Below are 24,502 nucleotides of genomic sequence, written 5' to 3'. Positions count from 1 at the left end.
ATAAGGACAAGTAAACTTTGTTATGGAAGCATAGCAAAGAATTATTATTTATTATACAGAATTTCTCTCTTGTATTTATTTACCAAAAAAAAAAAAAAAAAACCTCAATATAGTTTGTCTGATACGTTCTGGGATTTCATGGGAAATCACGGACAGAAAAAAAATTTTTTTTTAATATGGGAAGGGAGAGAATGGAAAACAGATCCAAGTATTTGATAATTTGTTTTTTCTAAAGTCCCTCCCACTGTCACTTTCTTCTCCCTTTCAAATTCATTCCACATACCCTTTTCATATTCATTTTACGTCGATCCTCTGGTTCTTCCTCCCTTACCTTCCCCTTTTTTTCTCCCTCATTCAGCTCCCTTTCTTTTTGCTATGCCCCTCTGGTTTCTACTAAAACCTTCGAGAAGTGATGTATTTTCTGAACTTCTGTAGGTTTTTAAGTGACGCTGAGCATGCTCAGTCGGCAGGGCAGGTTTTGTCACCAGCAGCTGCCCTGATTCGACCTCTCCAAAAATAGACATTTAACTCTCTGAACTGTTTAAGGATGTAATTCGTTTGGCTCTCTTCATTTTCAAGGTTCGAAGGAAAGCCGCAAGGATTCCAAGGGTCCCATCGCCCTCGTAGCCAATGAGGGGCCCAGGAGGGAGGAGCTTGGGGCTGCTTGGTACAGCTTGAGCTTCAGAGGGAATCATTCCCAGTAGGTGCAGTGGAGTCTGAGCTCTGCTGTATCTGTCACGACAGAACAAAATTTTTAAAAAGAAAACAAACGAAAAAAAACACAGAAGAAGAGAAACGCTTCAGACTATGGAACGCTGTAGAAGTTTCTGAAACATTTGCTGGGGATTCTCGTGGAGCATGATCTTTTAAAAACAATTCTTTTTGAAGCCGGTTTGGCTAACTGGGAAAATGATACATATGCTAAATGCAGCAGCTGATCGAGTGAAATGGACCAGATCGAGTGCTGCTAAAAGGGCTGCCTGCCTGGTGGCTGCAGCATATGCTCTGAAAACGTTCTATCCCATCATTGGCAAGCGTTTAAAGCAGTCTGGCCACAGGAAGAAAAAAGAAGCTTACCCGGCAGCAGAGAACAGAGAAATACTGCATTGCACCGAGGCCACTTGTAAAAAACCTTCGCCTGGAGTGAATGCAGATTTTTTCAAACAGCTGCTAGAACTTCGAAAAATTCTCTTTCCAAAACTTGTGACCACTGAAACGGGATGGCTCTGTCTCCACTCCGTAGCTCTAATCTCAAGAACCTTTCTGTCTATCTATGTAGCTGGTTTGGATGGAAAAATCGTGAAAAGTATTGTGGAAAAGAAGCCTCGGACTTTCATCATCAAATTAATCAAGTGGCTTATGATTGCCATCCCTGCCACTTTTGTCAACAGTGCAATAAGGTACCTGGAGGGCAAGTTAGCCTTGGCCTTCAGAACTCGCCTAGTAGACCATGCCTATGAAACCTATTTTACAAATCAGACTTATTATAAAGTGATCAATATGGATGGGAGGCTGGCAAACCCTGACCAGTCTCTTACTGAGGATATTATGATGTTCTCTCAATCTGTGGCTCACTTGTATTCCAATCTGACCAAACCTATTTTAGATGTAATCCTGACCTCTTATACGCTCATCCAGACTGCTACATCCAGAGGAGCAAGCCCAACTGGACCCACACTATTAGCAGGGCTTGTGGTATATGCCACTGCTAAAGTGTTGAAAGCCTGCTCTCCCAAATTTGGTAAATTGGTGGCTGAAGAAGCTCATAGAAAAGGCTATTTGCGGTACGTGCACTCCAGAATTATAGCCAATGTTGAAGAAATTGCCTTTTACAGAGGACATAAGGTAAGAAAGAAATTAAGGTGATGGGTGAAATGTGAGACTCTTCAAGCTGCTACTGCAGAGCTGGATACCATCTGTTGTACTATTGACAGACCCACTCCTTTAGCGTTTGAGAGTCTTATGACGTTTAAACCTGTATTAAAATATATGCTTCATTACCTTTCTAATCAGAAGCTGTTAAAGAATTATATATAGAGTGCAAACTTTTCTCAAGTTTCATGAGAATCAAATTTTCAACACTCTAAAAAAGTCTCTTGAACCTCAGTTATCCAAATGTGCTCAGAATTCTCTCTGTAGAATTTTCTTAAAACTTAAATCCTGACTTAGTAGGTAGTCCTAGAGCACAGAAAAAAATATGTTTAGAAACTTAAGTTTCCATTGAGATGGAAAATTTAGAATGATATTCTTTGTTTCTCAAGAGAAAAAAACATGCTTTCTTATGAAAGACAAGTTTGACAATTTTGCACATCTAATTGAGTTCCTCACTCCTAAGAAGTGTCTTACAAATGGTACGTCCTTTACTTTTAATGTTCAGCACCACATATTGACACAAATAAAAAGGGACAGTGGAATGAAATTTTGTCTATCTTTGAGGGAAAAGCTAAGAATCACAGATAATAGTATACTAAGTAAAACAAAATGATATGTAATTATCTGTAAAGAAAGTCCTCAAATATACATTATTTTTGTAGTTCATATTAGGTTAATTCTTACCTCTTTTTCTCTCTATAGGTAGAAATGAAGCAACTCCAGAAAAGTTACAAAGCTTTAGCAGATCAGATGAACCTCATTTTATCCAAACGTTTGTGGTACATCATGATAGAGCAGTTCTTGATGAAGTATGTTTGGAGCTGCAGTGGACTAATTATGGTGGCTGTACCTATTATTACTGCAACTGGCTTTGCAGATGGTGGTAATGACATTTATGATTAATTTCTAATATATGTTTCAGATTATTTCTTTTGAAGGTACTACTGCTGGTCCTGTGTGAACAAATTGTATAGCCATCATTCTATAGTCATTAATGGTCAGAAACAATGGCAGACTTTGCAACATCCAACAATTAGACCAGCAATATGAAAGAAGGAAAGAAGTGACTCAAAAGATCTAATTCTGAGGTATTTCAGAGATCTCTGATGCAGTGTTTCGGAGCGTTGACCTTGTGCAATTTTAATTGTACTACCTAATAAAAATGATTCTCTAGTTTACATTTAAACTCAACACAAATTAATACCTTCAAAAAGACTATAATAGAAGTTCTCGCCACGTATTACAAATTTCATTTCTGCACTTAGCAAGCATTTGGTCTATAAATATTCTATAACTGCACCTGCCTTGATTTGTGATTTGAATAATTGGTTGACTACATTTGGCAACCAGGAAATTGTTTCAGGGAGTTGCTTCATGCAATGGAACAAGGTCTCCTTTACTTGTAGGTAATATAGATAACCTCCTATGTGGCATGATTTGGTGGTACTGTGGGGATGGGATTATCAAATTGCAGGTGTCTAATTTTACCCTATCACTGTCTCAATGGTTTTTACCAATATTTTTCATTCTTCGGAATAACTAAGAAAGATAAGGGCAAGAAGGACCATATTAAAATGCCGTATAGTACCTGTGATGGGAGTTGGGTCTTAATTGGCAGGACAGAGGAGAATTAATTAAAGAAGCAGCATTTTCTTCTCTTTCTGCAAAATAAAACATTCCCCATCCTCTTTAAAAATCGCTTGACCAAAATCGGTCTTAGTGTTGAAAGAGCAGGACAAAAAGATGGGCTTTGGTGTTCCCGTTGTGGCTCAGTGGTTAACGAATCTGATTAGAAACCATGAGGTTGCGAGTTCGATCCTTGACCTTGCTCAGTGGGTTAAGGATCCCGTGTTGCCATGAGCTGTGGTGTAGGTTGCAGACGCGGCTCGGATCCCATGTTGCTGTGTCTCTGGCGTAGGCCGGCAGCTACAGCTCCTATTCAACCCCTAGCCTGGGAACCTCCATATGCCACGGGGGCAGCCCTAGAAAAAGGCAAAAAGCCAAAAAAAAGAAAAAGAAAAAAAAAGTTGGGCTTTATGGTGACACAGAGCTTTGCTCAACTCTTGGCTTTCCTTCTTTCTTATCTGTATCCTCCTTAGTGATGTTAATTAAACTCAGTTTCCTTATCTGTAAAATGAGAAACAAAAAGGCTACTTCAGAGTGTTGCTGCTGAGGATTTCATAAAATAATAAGTGTACTAGTAGAATAATGTTTATAAAGTATGGAGCATGCTCTTGAGGCTCTTGATACATGGTAACAATTATTACTGAGAAAACAAAAAGCAACACTAAGAAAAATGTCACAGAATTCATACTATTTTATAGTTATTTGGTGTAGAATTAAGGATTAAGAGTTATTTGTTTGAAGTCATCCAATGAAAACAAGTAAAAATTACCATATGCCTGACATTTTTAAAACAGTGCTTCAATGGTTTAACCAATTCTTACAAAAACACTTGTCAAATTTGAGTCATTCTTAACCTAAACTTATTCCTTTTAGTAAATTAGGATTTTTCAACCCCTGGTGATAAGTGCTATAGATTTACCAAATGTACTGTACAACTCAACTGTCTAATAAACTGTCTAATGTAGTCAGGACACTAGGAAAACCGAATTTTATCTGTCAGTTTTATGTTTTCAAAATTAAATTTGTTTTAATTACTAAAAAAAGTTTATATTGAAAAAGGCATTGTTAGTGATAGTATTTTTAGACTTAATCTTTTCATAATGAAATAAGTTGCTTTCTCAAAAGAGAAAAAAGACACTTAACAATATATGGTCTTAAGAGTAAAATGCTAAGAAATTTGACAAAATTGTCAGATATTCATAGTAAATACCAATATGTCTTTGAATGTTTTTAAAGTTTCATGTATACTGTATATTAGGGAGTATCCCAATGACAAAATTATGGTGTTGTCTTTGGAAGAACTTGTCTTATTAGAAAACCCTAGCGTATTCAACATAGAACAGAGAAAATGCAGCTATTAATGGTGACAAATTATCCCCACAGAGACCAGTAAGAAGTAAACAATGTATGAAAAAAAAAATCTAACAGTCTTACTTCTGTAGGTGATGTAATAAAATATTTAAAATAAATCTCCTGCATATCCTGAAAATACCATATTAAATTAGAGAACATTAAAATTTTGGATTGCAATTATGATAATAATCACGTTGATGCACATGAAACTTAAAATAGTTATTAAAGCTACTTTTCAAAAGAAAGTTTTATAAAGAGAAAAGCAATATAGGAGAACAGAGGAATAAAGTGAATTTGTATGATAACATTGTTATGAGAATGTGTTTTAATGTTTTCTATATTTTTAAATTTTTTATTGAAGTATAGTTGATTTACAATTTTTGTGTTAGTTTCTGATATCTATGTGTATGTGTGTGTGAATATATATATATATATTCTTTTTCATATTCTTTTCCATTAGGGTTTATTAAAGGATATTGAATATAGTTCCCTGTGCTGTACAGTAGCACCTTGTTTATTCTATATATAATAATTTGCATCTGCTAATCCCAAATTCCCAGTGCATCCCTCCTGCACCTCCCTCCCCCTTGGCAACCACAAATCTGTTTTCATAGATAAGTTCATTTGTGTCATATTTTAGATTCCACATATAGTAATATTTTGTGATATATGCCTTTCTGACTTATTTCACTTAGTATGATAATCTCTGTGTTCATCTATGTTACTGAAAATGGCATTATTTCATTCTTTTTATAGCTTTTATATTTTGTATCCATAATCTGTCCATGGACATTTAGGTTGTTTCCATGCCTTGGCTATTGTAAACAGTGTGACTATGAACATTGGTGTTCGTGTATCTTTTCTAATTAAGAGTTTTCTCCAGATATATACCCAGGAGTAGGATTGCTGGATCATATGGTAACTGTATTTTTAGTTTCTTAAGGAACTTTCATGCTGTTCTCCACAATGGCTGTACCAACTTGAATTCCCACCATCAGTGTAGAGGAGTTCCCTTTTCTCCTCAACCTCTTCAGCATTTATGATTTGTAGACTTTCTGGTGATGGCCATTCTAACTAGTGTAAGGTGGTACCTCATCGTAGTTTTAATTTGCATTTCTCTAATAATTACTAGTGTTGAGCATCTTTTCATGTGCCTACTTGCCCTCTGTATGTCTTTGGAAAAGTGTCTACTTAGGTCTACTGCCCATGTTTTGATTGTGTTCTTTTTTTTTTTTTTAATTGACCTGTCAATCACATTGTTCCCATTCCATAGGTCATCTTCTTGTTTTCTTTATGGTTTCCTTTGCTGCACAGAAGCTTTAAGTTTGATTAGGTCCTTTTTGTTTATTTTTGCTTTTAGTATTTTTAACTTGGGAGACTGACCTAAAAAAAATTTGCGTGATTTATGTTAAAGAGTGTTTTGCCTATGTTCTATTCTAGGACTTTGATGGTGTGATATATTTATGTTTAAGTCTTTAAGCCATTTTGAGTTTATTTGGTATGTGGTATGAGGAAGTACCATTACAAGTACTAACTTCATTGATTTACTGTCCACTTTTCCAACACCACTTGCTGAAGAGACTGTCTTTTCTCCATTGTATATTCTTGCTTCCTTTGCCATAGGTTAATTGACCATAGGTGTGTGGGTTTATTTCTAGACTCTCTATTCTGCTCTGTGGATCTATGTGTCTGTTTTTTTGCCAATACCAGACTGTGTTTTTTTTTTTTTGTTTTTTGTTTTTGTTTTTGGCCACCCCACAGAATCTAGAGTTCCTGGGCCAGGGATCAGGTCTCCCACACTGTTTTGATGACCGTAGCTTTGTAGTATTGTCTGAAGTCTGGGAGGGTTTTGCCTCCAGGTTTGTCCTATTCCTCAGGATTGCTTTGGAAATTATGGTTCCACATAAATTTTAGGATTAGTTGTTCTAGTTATGTGTAATTTGATAGGGATAACTTTAAATCTGTAGACTGCTTTGGTAGTATGACCATTTTAACAATTCTTCCAATCCAAGAGCATAGTGTATCTTTCCATTTCTTTGAATCATCTTCAGTTTCTTTGATTAATGTTCTATAGTTTTCAGCATGTAAATCTTTCACCTCCTTAGTCAGGTTTATTCCTGTGTGTGTGTGTGTGTGTGTGTGTGTGTGTGTGTGTGTGTGTATTTTGTCTTTTACAGCCACACTGGCGGCATATGGAGGTTCCCAGGCTAGGGGTCAAATTAGAGCTGTAGCCACCAGCCTATGCTAGAGCCACAGCAATATGGGATCTGAGCCACGTCTGTGACCTACAGCACATCTCACAGCAATGTCAGATTCTTAACCCACTGGGTGAGGCCAGGGATTGAACCCACAACCTCATGGATGCTAGTCGGGTTCATTAACCACTGAGCCATGACGGGAACTCCATATTCCTAAGTATATTATTTTATTATTAAAAGAGATTTTTAAAAATTTCCTTTTCTGATATTTCATGGTTAGTTTAAGAATACAACTAAATTTCTGTATGTTGGAGTTCCTATCATGGTGCAGCAGAAACAAATCCAACTAGGATGCTGTTCAGATCTGGCATTGCTGTGGCTCTGGCGGAGGCTGGCGGCTATAGCTCCGATTAGACCCCTACTTAGCCTAGGAAACCCCGCATGCCCCGGGTGCAGCCCTAAAAAGCAAAAAAAAAAAAAAATTCTTATGTTAATATTGTATCCTGCTACCTTGCAGAATTTGTTTATCAGCTCTAGTAGTTTTTATGTGGAATCTTTAGGGTTTTTTATATAGAATATATGTCATCTGCATCTAATGACAACTTTTCTTCTGTAATTTCTAAGGTTCCTATAGGTATGTGTATAAAGTTTGTATTCATGTATTTACTAAATATATTTGACTTACAATGACCTAACACATGAAAATATTGTTATTTTACTCAGACAAAATAATTAGTTTTTTAGATAATGATATTGTCTTTGAGAGTTTAGGTCTTGGAATTAAATACTATATATACTAATCTAATCTTCAATCTTAAGTTACACTATGCCTTGAGTTGTCTCATGTGTTAGAAATAAATTAAGTGCCTGATATTATATATTTTGATGCAAAAATAGATGGGGAAATATATGAATAAAAGGAATGGCAAAGTGAAAAAGGATGAAAAAGTAGAATAAACGAAAGAAGTGGAATAAAATGAAGGAAGAAGCAGGCCATTATTTGAGTCTTGATTCTGCTATTTAGTAGATTTTCATCCTTAAGAAAATTACATAAACATCGTATGCTTTAGTTTTCTGATATTTACTACAGGGATAGTAATATATGCTTTGCAGAATAGTTATGAAATTAAATATACTCAATGTGCTTTGAAACAGTCCTTGGCAAGTAGTAAGAATTTAGGTGGAAGCAATTGTTCACATTTATTATATTCTTACTATGTTAGGCTCTGGTGTCAGATTGCCTGCATTCAAATGCTAGCTTTTTTTCTTATTAGGCTGTGACTCTGGGCAAATCATTTAACCTTTTTGTGCTTCATTTTCCTCATTTCCAAAACAGGGGGATTTATGGTACGGTTGTTATGAGGATTAGAGAAGGTCATGTGTGTAGAATTTAGAACAATTCCTACATCGTAGTAAATGCGCAACAGATGTTTGCTAGCATGATTCTGTTAAAGGAGCAAGGCATTTGAAAGTGATTAGAAGTCAGAGGTAATGATACAAATAGGAGAAAGAGCTTGCATAAGTTTTTTGGAGGAGGAAAGAAAATAGTTCTGTAGTAAATTTGTTATACTATGTAACTACAACTTTAAGTAAAATATTATGGTTAGGGCAGGATTACATTTATATTCAAGTTCACACTGCGAAACTGAATATGGAATCATGTCATTTTCACATCAGAAGAGGTGCTTACAAGTAGTCATCTAGTCTGGAGCACCAGGCCTGCCTAAGGTCACACAGATGGTTAGTGGAAGCACTAAGAATAAAAGACATTATGTGATTTCTTGTGCATTGCTTTTTTCCTTTCACTATGTTTCTTCCATATTAGCTACATTGGACTTATTCTATAGGGACTTAACTTTATTTGAGACCATGTAATCGTAGTACAGTTCATAGACTTGAAGAAATGTACAATGATGAAACCTTAGTTTTTAAAATCTTTTCTCACCTTTTCTGTGAAGTAGTAACAGATCGTGTTTTAATATATACTTATCAGAGCTGAAAAGTAGCAGCAAAATAAGCAGAAATAATATTAACTATTAAATCCTGAAATGAGAAGCTTTTGACAAAATATTTAAAGTATTTGATGAGGAAAATTGAAATGGGTTAACCGAGGATACAAAATAGATGAGTGCTTTAGTTCATGAATTTATGTCTGACACTAAGGAATCTGGCCTTTCATAGAAGTTATGCAGCTGGCTGTTGTGTGTATGACAAAATACTACAGCACTGGTCTTTAGTACCTGCCAAAGGACGACCAGTGGAATAAAAGTCATGAGATCTGTTCAGAGCTATTTGTAATTTTGTTGCTAAAAGCATGGAGAAAATCCAGTAGGTATTAGTTTGCCAAAGCAACAAAGAAAGTACATGCCATATCAAACACCAGTCCATCTGTAGTAGTATTATTTCTTCTTAACAGAGGCTGTAAGCAAAAGCTATTATTCAAGCCCCTTTTAACCCAATTCGTAAAATCCCATAATTATTTTACATCACCAGCCAGATTCCCTGAGCCAAAACTATTCTTAGCACTTTAACCGATACAGCAATCACTATTTTGGTAACTTGCTGAGAATCCTTTGGCATTTTTTTGTGGCTATCTAAATTTTATCACACATTTAAATGTGTTTAAGAATATCTACATTCTGTTCCCATACTATTTATCCAATCACATCTTTATTTCTCACTTAAACCAATGCTCAAAGCCTTTCTTTTTTTATTCTTCAAGGAAACTAACTAACTTCAAGGGAACTAAAAGTGTTCTCTAGAGCAGTGATTAACTGTCGAGCTAGGAGGGACCATACTGAACTATCATAAAAGGTCCCCATAGACTCATGATTATTATTTTTTCTTTCTTTCTTTCTTTCTTTCTTTCTTTTAAGGGTGCACTTGCGACATATGGACATTCCCAGGCTAGGGGTCGAATCAGAGCTGCAGCTGCCAGCCACAGCCACAGCCACAGCAGCACCAGATCTGAACTGCATCTGTGACCTACACTACAGCTGTGGCTCTGCTGGATCTTTAACACACTGAGGGAGGCCAGGGATAAAACCCACATCCTCCTGGATCCTAGTTGGGTTCTTAACCTGCTGAGCCACAATGGAAACTCCATGGTTAATCCAATACTCAAGTAAAATCAATGCTTGACACCATAATTCTTCATTGACAGTAATTTAGGGTGTTCATCTATCTATCTATCCATTCATTCATCCATGCATCCATTCAAAACACATTAAGGAGTATTATGTTCCAGACACTCTACCGAGCACCAGGAATAAAGAATAATATACAGTTTTTCCCTTTAAGGAACTTAAAGTCCATTGGAAAAGCCAGACTGGTTTTTAGGAAAACTTGTACTAAGAAGTTTACTCTTGAAGAAAGAGCTTGATAAGAAGAAAGGTATATTAAAATCAAAAGAAATCATATTTGCAAATGCCAGAGGATAAACAGTATTTCATGTTGGTGGTGCTGCTGAACTATAGTGTGAAAGCTGAAACAGGTAGACAGAGCTAGATTATGAGAGTCAGCTACTTTGCATTTCCATTAAAGAAATCACACCAGAAATATTTGCTTAAATTGCAGTTAGTCGTATTTTATTGACTGGATCAGTAGTATTTTATTATCTAGCTATAATAAAAGCAGGGAATTGAATTTGGAAAGGGTTGAAAAAATGCTAAATAAAAATAGCCTTAATTCCTATAGATTTAATTCTTCTAACTTTCCTAGAAAAATGATAGAGCAAAGGAATTTAAATAAAATATAGCACAAATAATATACTTTAATACTTCATTAATTCCTAGGAAATTGCTGATAGTAACGAAAAATTTGCATATGGTTGTTTTAGTTACAATTTCGTTTGTATAAAATAAAGCGTTTAGTAATTTGAAAAAACTCAATAATTCTGTAATTTGCTTTTAGATCTAGAGGATGGTCAAAAACAAGCTATGGTTAGTGAACGGACAGAAGCCTTTACCACTGCTCGAAATTTATTGGCCTCTGGAGCTGATGCTATTGAAAGGATTATGTCTTCATACAAAGAGGTACTTGCCTTTCTTATTGTCAACTTGATTAAAATAAGATATATAAAAATGAAGCAAACATAAATTACCACATATGCTTATTTTTTTGGAAACATCTTTTCTCTGCCAAAAATTGCTAAAAATATAATCAAGATAAAGGATAACTCCCAAGTGTATTATTGCTAATACCTTTTAATTTTTACACTTTCTATTGTTAACTCCTCTTTTTCTATCTATAGTACAACATATTTATTTTTAAATTCTACAAAAGGGTCTGCAGTATAGCTTCTGAGCCAGAGAGCCTAAATTTAAATTCTTGCTCCAGTATTTACAAATTATGTGAACTTGACCTGTGTCTATTTCCTCATCTGTAATATGGGAATAATGATAGTGATGACTTTGTAGAGTCATTGCAAATTAATACCTGTATTTTAGACAATACAGAATAAGCACTCGATAAATGTTAGCCAATAATATTGCATATATGCCTTGCAAACCTTTACATATCCTTCAGGACAAGTCAAAACTTAACACCACATTTTAAAAAACTAGTCTGTGATTCCACTTTTTTTTTCTTTTTTCTTTTTAGGGACACACCCATGGCATATGGAGGTTCCCAGGCTAGAGGTCGAATTGGAGCTGCAGTTGCTGGCTTATACTGCAGCTCACAGCAATGCCAGATCCTAAACCCACTGAGCAAGGCAGGGATCAAACCAGCATCCTCATGGTACTGGCGAGTTTGTTACCGCTGAGCCACGAAGGGAACTCCTGTGATTCCACTTTCTTCCTGACTTCCCTGCAGAGTCTGGGTTTGCCTTCTGTGTTCATAGTACATCTGGTGCTTTACCAATTATAATTGTCTGTTTCCTGTATGAGACCCTGAGTGGAAAGCAGGAACTATCTTATTCACTTCTAATGTCTATTTTAATGCTTGGGATATTGTATACTGTCAGTATATATTTCCCGAAGATATGGTAATAAGACCTACAGATATCACAGGATTAAGATTAAAAATCACCTTATTCAATTCAGATATTAAGCAATATTCTCATGAACAGTCTCACTATTAATTACTCTTGTGGCTTTTGTGTCGATTCCTTACCTAAGTATCATTATAAATTAAGCTGCTTATTAAATTTGCCTTGAATAAATTATATAAAGTTGTTGCAATTTGTGTTTTGCTGACAAAATTTTTCAATCTCATTCAACAATTGATTTATTGAATTGTTTGGTTTTTTTTTTTTAATTAAAACCAGTTGTTTAGGCCACATACCAAAACAAGTCAATCGAATTTTTTTTCAAATAGTAATTTTGGTAATCTCGAGACAAGTTTTGGGGATAAGTTTTTTTGATACAATAAATTATTTATTATTGAAATTAAATGAAAAATCAGAATTTTTGCCATCTTGCATTGAAATACTGGCTAAGTCAGAGAGAATATCAATTCATTTTTCTAGATTGTCTCCAAAAATTGATTGCATTTCATTTTATTTTGCCTGTATGTGCATTGAATCATAGAAATTTTCCTTATCAAAAATCTCATTACTGCTATGAAAGCACATGAAAGCATCATGGATTCTCCACTAGTTCTAGAGGGAACAGGCTTCTTTTTAGTGTCCTAGAGCAATCTACATGTCTTATATCCCAAAGCAATTTGTCCACAGTCACATTCTCAGTTTTTTTTAAAAATTGTTTTTTGCCCATTCCTCCTTGCATCTTGGTCTACTAACTTAGTGCCTCCTGCCTTTCTTTAATTACCTCTACGTTTGGTTTTGGATTTTTTTTCTCCTTTTTAACAGTCACACCTGCAGCATATGGAAGTTCCCAGGCTAGGGGTTGAATCAGAGCTGCAGCTGTTGGCCTATGCCGGTAGCCACAGGAAAGCCAGATCTGAGCTGTGCCTGTAACCTACACCACAGCTGTGGCAACACCAGATCCTTAACCCACTGAACGAGGCCAGGAATAGAATCTACATCTTCACAGACACTCTGTTGGGTTCTTAACCCACTGAGGCACAGTGGGAACTCCAGCTTTGCATTTTTTTTTTTTTTTTTTTTTGTCTTTTTGCCTTTTTCTAGGGCCACTCCCACGGCATATGGAGGGCCCAGCTAGGGGTTGAATTGGAGCTGCAGCTGCCGGCCTATGCCACAGCCACAGCAACGTGGGATCTGAGGCACATCTGTGACCTAAACCACAGCTCATGGCAATGCCAGATCCTTAACCCACTAAGTGAGGCCAGGGATCGAACCCGCATCCTCATGGATACTAGTCAGTTCCTTAACCACTGAGCAACATTGGGAACTCCCTGGATTTTTTTAAATGCAAATATATTTACCCTGGTTTTTTTCATTTGTTTGTTTATTTATTTATTTTGTCGTTTTGCCTTTTCTAGGGCCACTCCCACAGCATATGGAGGTTCCCAGGCTAGGGGTCCAATCAGAACTGTAGCCGCTGGCCTACGCCAGAGCCACAGCAACTCGGGATCCGAGCCACGTCTGTGACCCACACCACAGCTCGTGGCAATGCCAGATCCTTAACCCACTAAGCAAGGGCCGGATTCAAACCCTAAACCTCATGATTCCTAGTCGGATTAGTTAACCACTGCGCCATGACGGGAACTCCTACCCTGGTTTCTTTTAGACCCATATTTTGTTACTTCTTAGCTCAGTTTTCCTCTACTTGGGAAATCAAGAGATTCTTCTAGATGACATTTTAGAAATTACTCTATATAATGCCTTTAACATTAATATATAGAAATAAAATACTAATCTAATTACAGACTTGTCACACAGTAGAGATATGTGGTTGAAGCCTTTTTTTTTTTTTTTTTTTTTGTATTTTCTAGGGCCGCTCCCGTGGCACATGGAGGTTCCCAGGCTAGGGGTGAATCGGAGCTGTAGCCACCGGCCTACGCCAGAGCTAAAGCCACGCGGGATCCGAGCCGCATCTGCAACCTACACCACAGCTCACGGCAACGCCAGATCCTTAACCCACTGAGCAACGCCAGGGACTGAACCCGCAACCTCACGGATCCTAGTTGGATCGTTAACCACTGCGCCACAACAGGAACTCCAGTGGTAGAAGGCTTTTAACAATAATACCTGCTTAAGTTTTGCACACACAAAAATCTTACACAAATGTCGAAATTGTTTATTGCTTAAAAGACATGTCTTAGTAACATGCCTTGCTTATTGACACCAATTTCCTAGTAGACATTTATGTAAGAGAATGGTTTTTGTGCTTTCCTTTTCACCGACAAAGATTGTCTTGACAGGATGTGAGTCACCTTTCACAGTACCCCGATGATAAGGTGTTCTTTTGATAGAAAAGCAGCTGGAGTTCATCGTAAACTGGACAACCAGAGGAAGAGGAACAAGACGCCACTGTATTAAGCCTTATGTACTAAAGTGGAGATTTATCTCAATTTATAATCTCATCTAGAAAAAAGTCATAGTTAATGTTTTTCTTTGGGCATATGAATCATGTTTGGCTTGAAAAGAAGCTGAATTGTAGGATATAGACCAAAATGAATTTAGAGCTTTTCACTGCGCTCACTCCCACTATTGGTATTCTCTAGCAGGGCTGGCCAAGCTTAGAAATTTTGACAATCAACTTGACTCAGAAACGTCATTTCATAATAAGAAAAATACATTCTCTATTTAAAATCTTCTATTTTAAATTGAGAAAAGATATCAAAATAAAGGATCATTATTTCACTGAATGAATTTAAGCTTTTCCCAATACTTCCAATTTCTGGAAATGAAATTTGTCACGGTAACAGGGTCAAAGTCAGAAATTTTATTGAAAGATTTTTAAGTCTCTTTAATATTATGAAATCTTTACATTTCTCTTTGAACCCTGATTTGAATGAATATTTTTTACGTGTTTTATAATTCCAATCAAACTTAAACTAATGGTTTGCCATGCTGCTTTCTTGGGAAGATTTTTTAGTGTTATTTGTATTAGTTGTCAGATGTATTATCTGTTTTTCATGTATAATAAAATAGAATCCTCAACATTAAATCAAAAAGCTTATATGATTGTATATTTATTTAAAAGTCTGTCCTGAGTATATTAACTCTATTTTTCTCCATGTCTTGGTTTTAGATCACTGAATTAGCAGGCTATACTGCTAGAGTATACAATATGTTTTGGGTCTTTGATGAAGTAAAAAGAGGCATTTATAAGAGATCTGCTGTCATGCAAGAGTCTGAAAACCATAGCAACAGTGGAGCTAATAGGGACTTACCCCTCAATGAGACATTGGAAATCAAAGGTATTAAACACAAATGTTTTTATATTTTTCCTATATTTTAAGTGTTTATCAACAGAACCAATGTTTTTTAGAAGATAGCTTTAACCAGTTATAAGGAATCAATATCTAATATTTAAATAGTTATTCCTAAAGTTAGTGCTGCATTTTGAGGAGTAGCGACTAACATTATTATAAAAATATTATGCTTTGATTTAGGACAACATTTCTAGAATTATTTTTGGAAACTGCACACCTGGCACATATTTTTGGAAACTACACATTGTTTACTTTTAAAATGCAAATAGCAGAATTAGAGTTAATGTCATATTGCTCATCTTTCTATCAATTAGTTTGGTTATTATAGTTGTAAAAATTGTATTATTCCTTTCTGCAGCACTGTTTTGTTTGTTTTGTAGGAAAGGTTAATTTAGAGAAATAAATAGTTATATATAGTGTGGCTGGGTTATACTAGATAGAATTTAGCTTTGCTCTCATGATATTGACATTGTGTTATTGTAAAATAATATTTCTGAGATAAATTTTTCAAATAGATGTATCAAAATGTGAAAATTTACATTAGATTTGGCTTCAAATATGGTATCTATACTTACATTTGTTTCTATGATTTGTTACTGTGAATTATCTTTATAGTGCATTTATCTGTTATGCTGCATTACACTTTTAGTTATTTAATTAGCAATAACACGTGATAGCTTTTGAAACTTAAACTGTTCCTTAACTTGTAGGGAAAGTTATTGATGTGGATCATGGAATTATTTGTGAAAATGTTCCCATAATTACACCAACTGGAGAAGTGGTGGCTTCCAGGCTAAACTTCAAAGTAAGGTGATATTCAAGAATCTTCTGATTGTTGCCAACACACTAACACAAAACAACTCAGAATTCATGTACCTTATGTTAAATACTTGGAGGCACATATAGAAAGGAGGGGTAATCAAGAAAGGTATGCACAGTGTCTCAGTCACAGAAGCAGTTACTTCCTCAAAAAGCAGAGGAAAAAAAGAAATTTGATTGCTACTGCTTTATTGCCAGGTTGAAAATCAAAATTACAGTTTTGAGAGCCTATACAAGGTAAATTTGGGGAATAATAGGAAACGTCCTCAGAAATCTGGAAATAAATTTTTAATTTTTTTCCTTACAGGAGTTATTCAAAAAATACAAGCCTATGTTTTATGTATTTACTAAAATATGAGGGTAGAGGTCATCAACAAGTTTATTTCCTTTAATATACATTCTCTAAATTTAATTCATATTACCAATAATCACATCATGGATTAGGAAAAAATAATCAGAAGATTCATGAATTGGAATTTAGTGTTTTATTCTGCTGAGAATAATAGTTGCGATTTAATATTCTTTCTCAATTACAAAAACTAAGATGAAAAAATAGGTAATACATCTGAGGCTGTGATTTAAAGCATTGTAAAATTTAAACTATTTTGGGATTCAAGTACAAAATAATTTGCTAAGTATAAATTAAGTTATCTGAGCTTAGTTCAAACAATGACATGATTGGACTTGATAAAAGAATTACAAACAAAACAGTACATGTGCATTTAATGATTTTAAAATGGATTTTAGTTTTAGGTTTAGTTATTAAAGATGTATTTGCAAATGCATAAGGCTGCTGGAAGAGAATGAAACGTACTAAATGGGGGGAATTCTGTGTTAATAAATGTAAGAGAAATTGTGTTTTAACTACAATTTGGTTGGACTTTATTCTTCCACTTACAGACCTACAGAGTAGCAATTAGGTGCTAACTATATAGCATAATCTTTTTATTTTATTATTGTTGATTTACAATGTTCTGTCAATTTCTGCTGTATACAAAAGTGACCCAGTTATACATATAATATGATAATTCATATATATACACTTTCTTTTTCTCACATTATCCTCCATCATGTTCCATCACAAGTGACTAGATAGATAGTAGTTCCCAGTGCTATACAGCAGGATCTCATTGCTCATCCATTCCAAATGCAATAGATTACATCTACTAACCTCAAACTCTCAGTCCATCCCACTCCCTCCCCCTCCCCCGTGGCAACCACAAGTCTATTCTCTATGTCCATGAGTTTGTTTCTTTTCTGTAGATAGGTTCATTTGTGCCATATGTTAGATTCCAGATTTAAGCGGTGGCATATGGTATTTGTCTTTCTCTTTCTGACTTACTTCACTTAGTATGAGTCTCTAGTTCCATCCATGTTGCTGCAAATGGCATTATTTTAGGGTTTTGTTTTGTTTTGTTTTGTTTTTGCTGAGTCGTGGTCCATTGTGTATATATACCACATCTTCTTAATCCATTCATCTGTTGATGGACATTTCAGTAGTTTTCATGTCTTGACTATTGTGAATAGTGCTGCAATGAACATAAGGGTGCACATATCTTTTTCAATGAAAGTTCTGCCTGGATATATGCCCAGGAATGGAATTGCTGGATCATGTGGTAGTTCTACATTTAGTTTTCTGTGGTAACTCCATACTGTTTTTCATAGTGGTTGTACTAGTCAGCATAGTCTTAAGTAGCTTTAAAGTAAAGCCTTTGAAGAGACCTACATGGGATATTGAACTTATTTACTAATACTTTAGCAATATATAATTTATGACTTTTTGTATAGAGGTTCTTCATCAGGTTAGTTTTCATAATATCAACTTCTGTGGCTCCATTTATTAAATGGAGGAAGATTCCAATTCTTCTACCTACCAACCCCATTATTCGGGACACATCACACTCTTTTTGTGAAAAAACTCAGAGCCAAGTTGATTTTATGTACAACGAATTTTTAAATACTTAATCTAGTAAAAGCGTCATAAATTTTGAGCCTTTACAAAGCTACATATTAATATAGTATGCTGTATGATAATTGTTTTATTTCTGAGTCAGACAAGCAGTTTTATTTGAAGTGTCAGGTCTATAAAATATAATAGAAAGTTCTATTTCCTCTGGATGGATTGGCAAATAAGCAGGTTTCTAGAGGAAAAGGTTCCTATTCTTATGTTGGCCTTTCAGAATTGACAAACCTTTGGAGAAGAAAATTCAGTAAATATGGGAATTCTTTTGCTTCACGCTATCTGTTTACTAAATATGAGAAAACCTATTCTGAAAAATAATATTAATGTAGTTGTAATGTTATATTACAACTCAAAATGTGTTAAATTTCTGAGAATTCCTAATAGAGAATGAACCTATTAAACTATTTTGCCATTTACCTTTTGCTGTGGCACATATCTTTAAAAGGTCATTTGAAAAGTATTTATGCTTCTATAAAATTAAACTTTCTTAGTCCCCTCTCTCCTGAAAGAGCAGAGCAAATCATGAAATTAATTCTTTCTGGGTTCTTCCCAGGATTTTTTTTTTAAAACTTTATTCTATCAAAATGGTGTTTCAGTTGGGCTATAATTAGGGAGATAAATATCTGTGGATACATTTTTACAGACTCAAGCCTGCTCCTGTCTTATGTCCTTGTGGTAGCTATCTTCACTGCCTGGAAGCTCTTCCTCCAGATCTGACTGGTTGCCTCTTGTCACCCAGGCTAAGCCAAAATGTTACCTCCTCAAAAGAGGACTTTCCTGACCATGCAATCGAAATAAGTCTACCCCTCCTCCAACCTCATGGTGCTGCCATCGTTCCCTAAAACATCTTCCTTTTTTGCTATCATAATAGCATTTATCGCTAGTTCATTTTTTGTTCATTTATTTTTTATTTATTTTTGTTCATTTATTTATTGCCACCTTTCCCATTGGAATGTAAGCTCCACGAGAACAGGAACTTTGTCTTAGGTGACAATGTATCCCCTGTGCCTAGAAGAATGGCAGGCACATGCAGATACTCAGTCAATGTCTGCCAAGGAAAGATCTAATTATTTACGCAGAATATGAACCTGAACCATTTTTTGCTCTTCGTATACTTATTGCATACATTCTTAGTTCCTTTATCTAAACTTCCATCAACACTCTTCCTTTTATTCCTTCCCTTCCTCCCTTCCTCTCCCCATTGCCCTCTTTCAATAAAAGATTTAACTTATGTTATACACAGCAAATGAATAATGTATATATGTGGAACTGACTTTGTATATTGACATGATTACAAATAATATAATGCCCTTTCATCTTTGAGTTTCCAAAATAATGTATTCTACATCATTGACACGTAGATAGTTGTATCTATACTACACAAAGATACATCTACAGACATACTGCAGATTTCTACTTCTCATACTTTCATACTATACTCATTTTAATCACTTATTATAAAATATCACTTGTTCTTGGAAGTAAATCAAATCTTTCAATGGTGTTCGTTTTTCCTTGATCTTCACAATACCTTTTCTTTTTTTTTTTCTTTCTTTTTCTCTTTTTATGGCCGCACCCATGGCATATGGAGGTTCCCAGGCTAGGGGTCTAATTGGAGCTACAGCTGCTGGCCTACGCCAGAGCCACAGCAACGCCAGAGCCACAGCAACGCCAGATCCAAGCTGTGTCTGCGACCTATACCACAGCTCATGGCAACGCTGGATCCTTATTCCACTGAGCGAGGCCAGGGATCGAACCCACAACCTCATGGTTCCTAGTTGGATTCACTTCTTCTGCACCACGACGAACTTCCCGCAATATCTTAAATACCACACTGACAGGAGTTCCCATTGTGACTCAGTGGTTAAATACTACACTGAGGAGTTCCCATCATGGTGCAGTGGAAATGAATCCGACTGGAAACTATGAGGTTGCAGGTTCCATTGAATCAAATATTATTATAAAGACAATAAATTTAATCTATTTAAATTTAAGTTTACACAGTTTCTTATTTCCATGTGGTTGTGTTCCTACATATATGTGTAATATCTGACGATAAGACTTCAATTAAAATTTTGGAAAGTCAGTGACATTCTAAGATCCATTTATTTCAGAATTGAATTATTTTATGATGCTTTTAACTTTAGAGCATAGTCAAAAACCAGATTTGATGTTCTCAATCCTGATATATTTTTCTTTGATTGCTTGCCCATCCTCGGTTATCATGTTTGAATTTTTTTTTAAATCGCTTTTAAATGCTGTCAAATGAAAATCATTTTAAAATATTATAATTTGTAATTTTATTTCTTACTTTAGGTAGAAGAAGGAATGCATCTTTTGATAACTGGTCCCAATGGTTGTGGGAAGAGTTCTCTCTTCAGAATTTTAAGTGGTCTCTGGCCTGTGTATGAAGGAGTCCTGTATAAACCACCTCCACAACACATGTTCTATATTCCACAAAGGTAAATAAGAAATTTTATATTGCAAGCAAACATTTCTTTCTGCTTTTAAATTATCTTTATTCCTTAAACTGTTTTATAGATAATCCTTAAGCATATTTTCATTAAGAGAAGCTATTAAGGAAATAAAATTTCAATTATCCTAAAAAGTTTTATACTGCTTTGATTATAATAGTTTCCAGGACAATACTACTTTTCATTTTCACATATGTCCAGTTGTAATGAACACTCAAAGACTACAGATGTTAGTCTCAAGGAATAGCAGGCTAGTCCAAAGAATAATTATATTTCCTTTATATGTCAGATTATCTCTTCTCACAAAAAAATAAATAGTACTGGGTAGTATACTAATGTTTCCATCAAGCAGCATACAAATTTCTAAAATTGTTCACTTAAGTTTTAAAAGCCTTTGTAAAATAGTCTTTATTACAATTCTATATAATCAATTAATGATTTGAAACTATCTTAATTAAAAGTATTTTACTCAAAGAATGAGTGTAAAAGTAAGCACAGAAATATTTAGCAGGAACGTTGTTTCTTCTCTAGTTTTTAGCTATCTTCCTTAAAAACAGTTTACAAGTATCTAAACAGAAAGTTATACTTGAAATTTTGGAATATTCATTATGGTTGAGAGAAAATGAAATCTAAAGAAGAGACATACAGATCTCCCACTGTGGCACACTGGAACTGACAGCATCTCTGCAGTGTCAGAACTCAGATTCGATTCCCAGCCGGCACAGTGGGTTAAAGGTTCCAGCATTGCCACAGCTGCAGTGTAGGTTGCACCTGAGACTTGGATCTGATCCCTGGTCTGGGAACTCCATATGCCAGGGGGTGTCCAGAAAAGAAAAGAAAAAAAAAAGACATAAAGAAATAAGGAAGGAAGGAAAGAAGGGAGGAAGGGAGAAAGAGAGACACACCTCGGGCTCATCTGACTCATTAATTTTTTTTTTTTTTTTTTTTTTTTTTTTTGTCTTTTTGCCTTGTTCTAGGACCACTCCCGCGGCACATGGAGGTTCCCAGGCTAGGGGTCTAATTGGAGCTGTAGCCACAGGCCTCCGCCAAAGCCACAGCAACGCAGGATCCAAGCCGAGTCTGCGACTCACACCACAGCTCACAGCAACGCCAGATTCTTAACCCACTGAACAAGGCCAGGGATCAAACCCACAACCTCATGGTTCCTAGCTGAATTCGTTAACCACTGAGCCATGACGGGAACTCCTGACTCATTAATTTTTCTATCTGACCTCACCCTGGGTTAGGTCAACATCATAAAACTACTCCTACTGTGTTAGAAGACTATTCTGTGGAACCTAATGGAGCACCTAGATTGAAAGTATGGTTCAAGAGCAGATGGAAGAGTTACATCAAATATAGTGCTATTACATCTCTCCTTTTCCTTTGTCAGAAATATTTATACCATCTTGCCCACTGGTCTAATTGTTAGATCATAAGTTTTAGTTAGGCAGATGAGGCTTTGTTGGACTTTTTCTTAAAGTAAGACCTGTGGTAGTGACAGGAAGCTATCTGAAGTGTAGAAGGATGAAGAACTGCACTGGCAGTAAGAAAATATTGAATATAAGTAGTGCTATGAATACTCATGTTTAACACAAAATAGGTAACATATTGTGATGCCAGAATCATTGACCCTTTCTGTCTGTGCTTTAGAATTCTTTGGGAAAGTCCTGGATCTGAAAACTAAATAATACAGTCAAAGTTTAAGTTGCAGACATTAATACATTAAGTAGACTGATTTTAATTTCTTATTTAGGTTATAAGGCATAAAATCATGAGGAAAAATTTCTAATGCATCATAGAATTCTAACTCTTATTGCAAGTAAAATTATATACATAAGTTATATATCTTTAGCTATTTCTTTATGGTTGCACCCTCAATATATGCAACCCAAGTCGCAGCTACAGCAATGCCAGATCCTTTACTGCAAACCCACACATCTACAGTGACCTGAGCCACTGCAGTTAGATTCTTAACCCACTGCTCCACAGTGGGAACACACTGTTTTAGATTTCATTTATAATATAGGTACAGTTCTTGAATATAGCTGTGACCTGAGCTATAAAATACTTTTCTACGCAAAGTCATCCTTCAGAAATAAAGGAGAAATAGAGACTTTCCAAGACAAACAAAAGCTGAGGGAATTCATCTCCATTGGACCTGCCTGAGAAGAAATGCTGAAATGAGTTCTTCAAATTGAAATGAAAGGATGCTAATTATTAACATGAATACCTATGAAAATATACCACACTGGTAAAGGTAAATATGTAGTCAAATTCAGAACAATACTGTATTATGTTGGTATGTTAACTATTAATACAAAGGTTAAAGGACATGAATATTAAAAATAACTATAGCTGGTATAATTTATTAATGAATACATACTATAAAAAGAGACAAATTGTGACATTGAAAACATAAAAGGGAAAAAAAACATAAAAGGATGCAATTGAAGTTAAGTTGTTAACAACATAAAACTTATAGATGTTTTATACAAGCTTCTTAGGAACCACAAAGCAAAAGCTATAGTAGATTCACAGTAGAAAGAGAGAAGGGAGTCAGAGCATACTACTACAGAAAATGACCAAATCACAAAAAAGGCGACACAGACAAAAAAAGGAACAGGAGACAAAACAATCAGAAAACAATAAGATGTCACTAATAAGTCCTTACGTATCAATAATTAAGTGTAAATAGACTGACTTCTCCAATCAAAATGCATAGAGTGGGTGGATGGATAAAAAAACAAGACTGGGAGTTCCCACTGTGGCACAGCGGAAATGAATCTGACTAGGAACCATGAGGTTTTGGTTCAATCCCTGGCATCGCTCAGTGGGTAGAGGATCTGGTGTTGCTGTGAGCTGTGGTGTAGGTCGCAGATGCACCTGGAATCCCACGTTGCTGTGGCTCTGGTGTAGGCTGGTGGCTACAGCTCCGATTAGAACCCAAGCCTGGGAACACCCATATGCCATGCGTGTGGCCCTTAAAAGGACAAAAAGACCAAAAAAAAAAAAAAGACTGAACTATATGCTCATACAAAAGACTAATTTCAGCTTTAATGATAGACATACACCAAAAGTGAAGGGATGAAAAAAATATTCCATCTAAATAGAAACCAAAAGAGAACAGGGATAGCTATACTTATATCAGAAAAATAGACTTTAAGCCAAAAATGGTAAAAAGAGAGAAAGTCATTATATAGTGAAAGTGGGTCATTTCATCATGAGGAGTTAACAGTTGTAATATATACACACTCAAAGTTGGAGCACCTAAATATAGTAGGCAAATACTAATAGATATGAAGTGAGCTAGACAAAAATACATTAGTAGTTGGGGCCTTCAATATCCCACTTTCAACAGTGAGTAGATAATCCAGACAGAAGATCAACAAGAAATATTTGGCTTGAACCATACTTTAGACCAAATGGATATAGTAGACATAAACATACATTCCATGCAAAAGCAACAGAATATACTTCTTTGCAATCATATATGGACATTCCTTAGGAATATCGTATGACAGGACACAAAACAAGCCTTAGAAAATTTAAGAAGATTGAAATCATACCAAGTATTTTTCACACTGTAATAGTATGAAAGTAGAAATCAATAACAGAAGGAAAACTGGAAAATTTACAAATATGTGGCAATTAAACAACATATTCCTAAGTAACCAGTGAATCAAAGAAGAAATCAGAAAAGAAATTTCTTTTTTTAATTTTTTTTTTCCCCACTGTACAGCAGGGGATCAAGTTGTACTTACATGTGTACATTACAATTTCATTTTTTCCCCACCCTTTGTTCTGTTGCAACATGAGTATCTAGACAAAGTTCTCAATGCTATTCAGCAGGATCTCCTTGTAAATCTATTCTAAGTTGTGTCTGATAACCC

The 24,502-nt window shown here is 35.4% G+C and overlaps 1 protein-coding gene across 1 annotated transcript in view; it reads left to right on the top strand.

Annotated features, from left to right (window-relative positions):
- Nucleotides 484–24,502, top strand: part of ABCD2 (ATP binding cassette subfamily D member 2) — a 57,572-nt gene continuing 33,553 nt past the window's right edge. The window contains exons 1-6 of the mRNA XM_021092531.1: nucleotides 484–1,845; nucleotides 2,575–2,755; nucleotides 10,962–11,083; nucleotides 15,170–15,338; nucleotides 16,064–16,158; nucleotides 20,452–20,597. Of these exons, the coding sequence (XP_020948190.1) occupies nucleotides 910–1,845; nucleotides 2,575–2,755; nucleotides 10,962–11,083; nucleotides 15,170–15,338; nucleotides 16,064–16,158; nucleotides 20,452–20,597 (1,649 nt within the window). The 5' untranslated portion in view covers nucleotides 484–909. The remainder of the gene's footprint in view (nucleotides 1,846–2,574; nucleotides 2,756–10,961; nucleotides 11,084–15,169; nucleotides 15,339–16,063; nucleotides 16,159–20,451; nucleotides 20,598–24,502) is intronic.

The sequence above is a fragment of the Sus scrofa genome, chromosome 5 (genome assembly GCF_000003025.6).
Source record: "Sus scrofa isolate TJ Tabasco breed Duroc chromosome 5, Sscrofa11.1, whole genome shotgun sequence".
Classification (NCBI taxonomy): domain Eukaryota; kingdom Metazoa; phylum Chordata; class Mammalia; order Artiodactyla; family Suidae; genus Sus; species Sus scrofa.
Note: the sequence above shows the minus strand (reverse complement) of the source record. Positions and strands in the feature narration are given on the sequence as shown.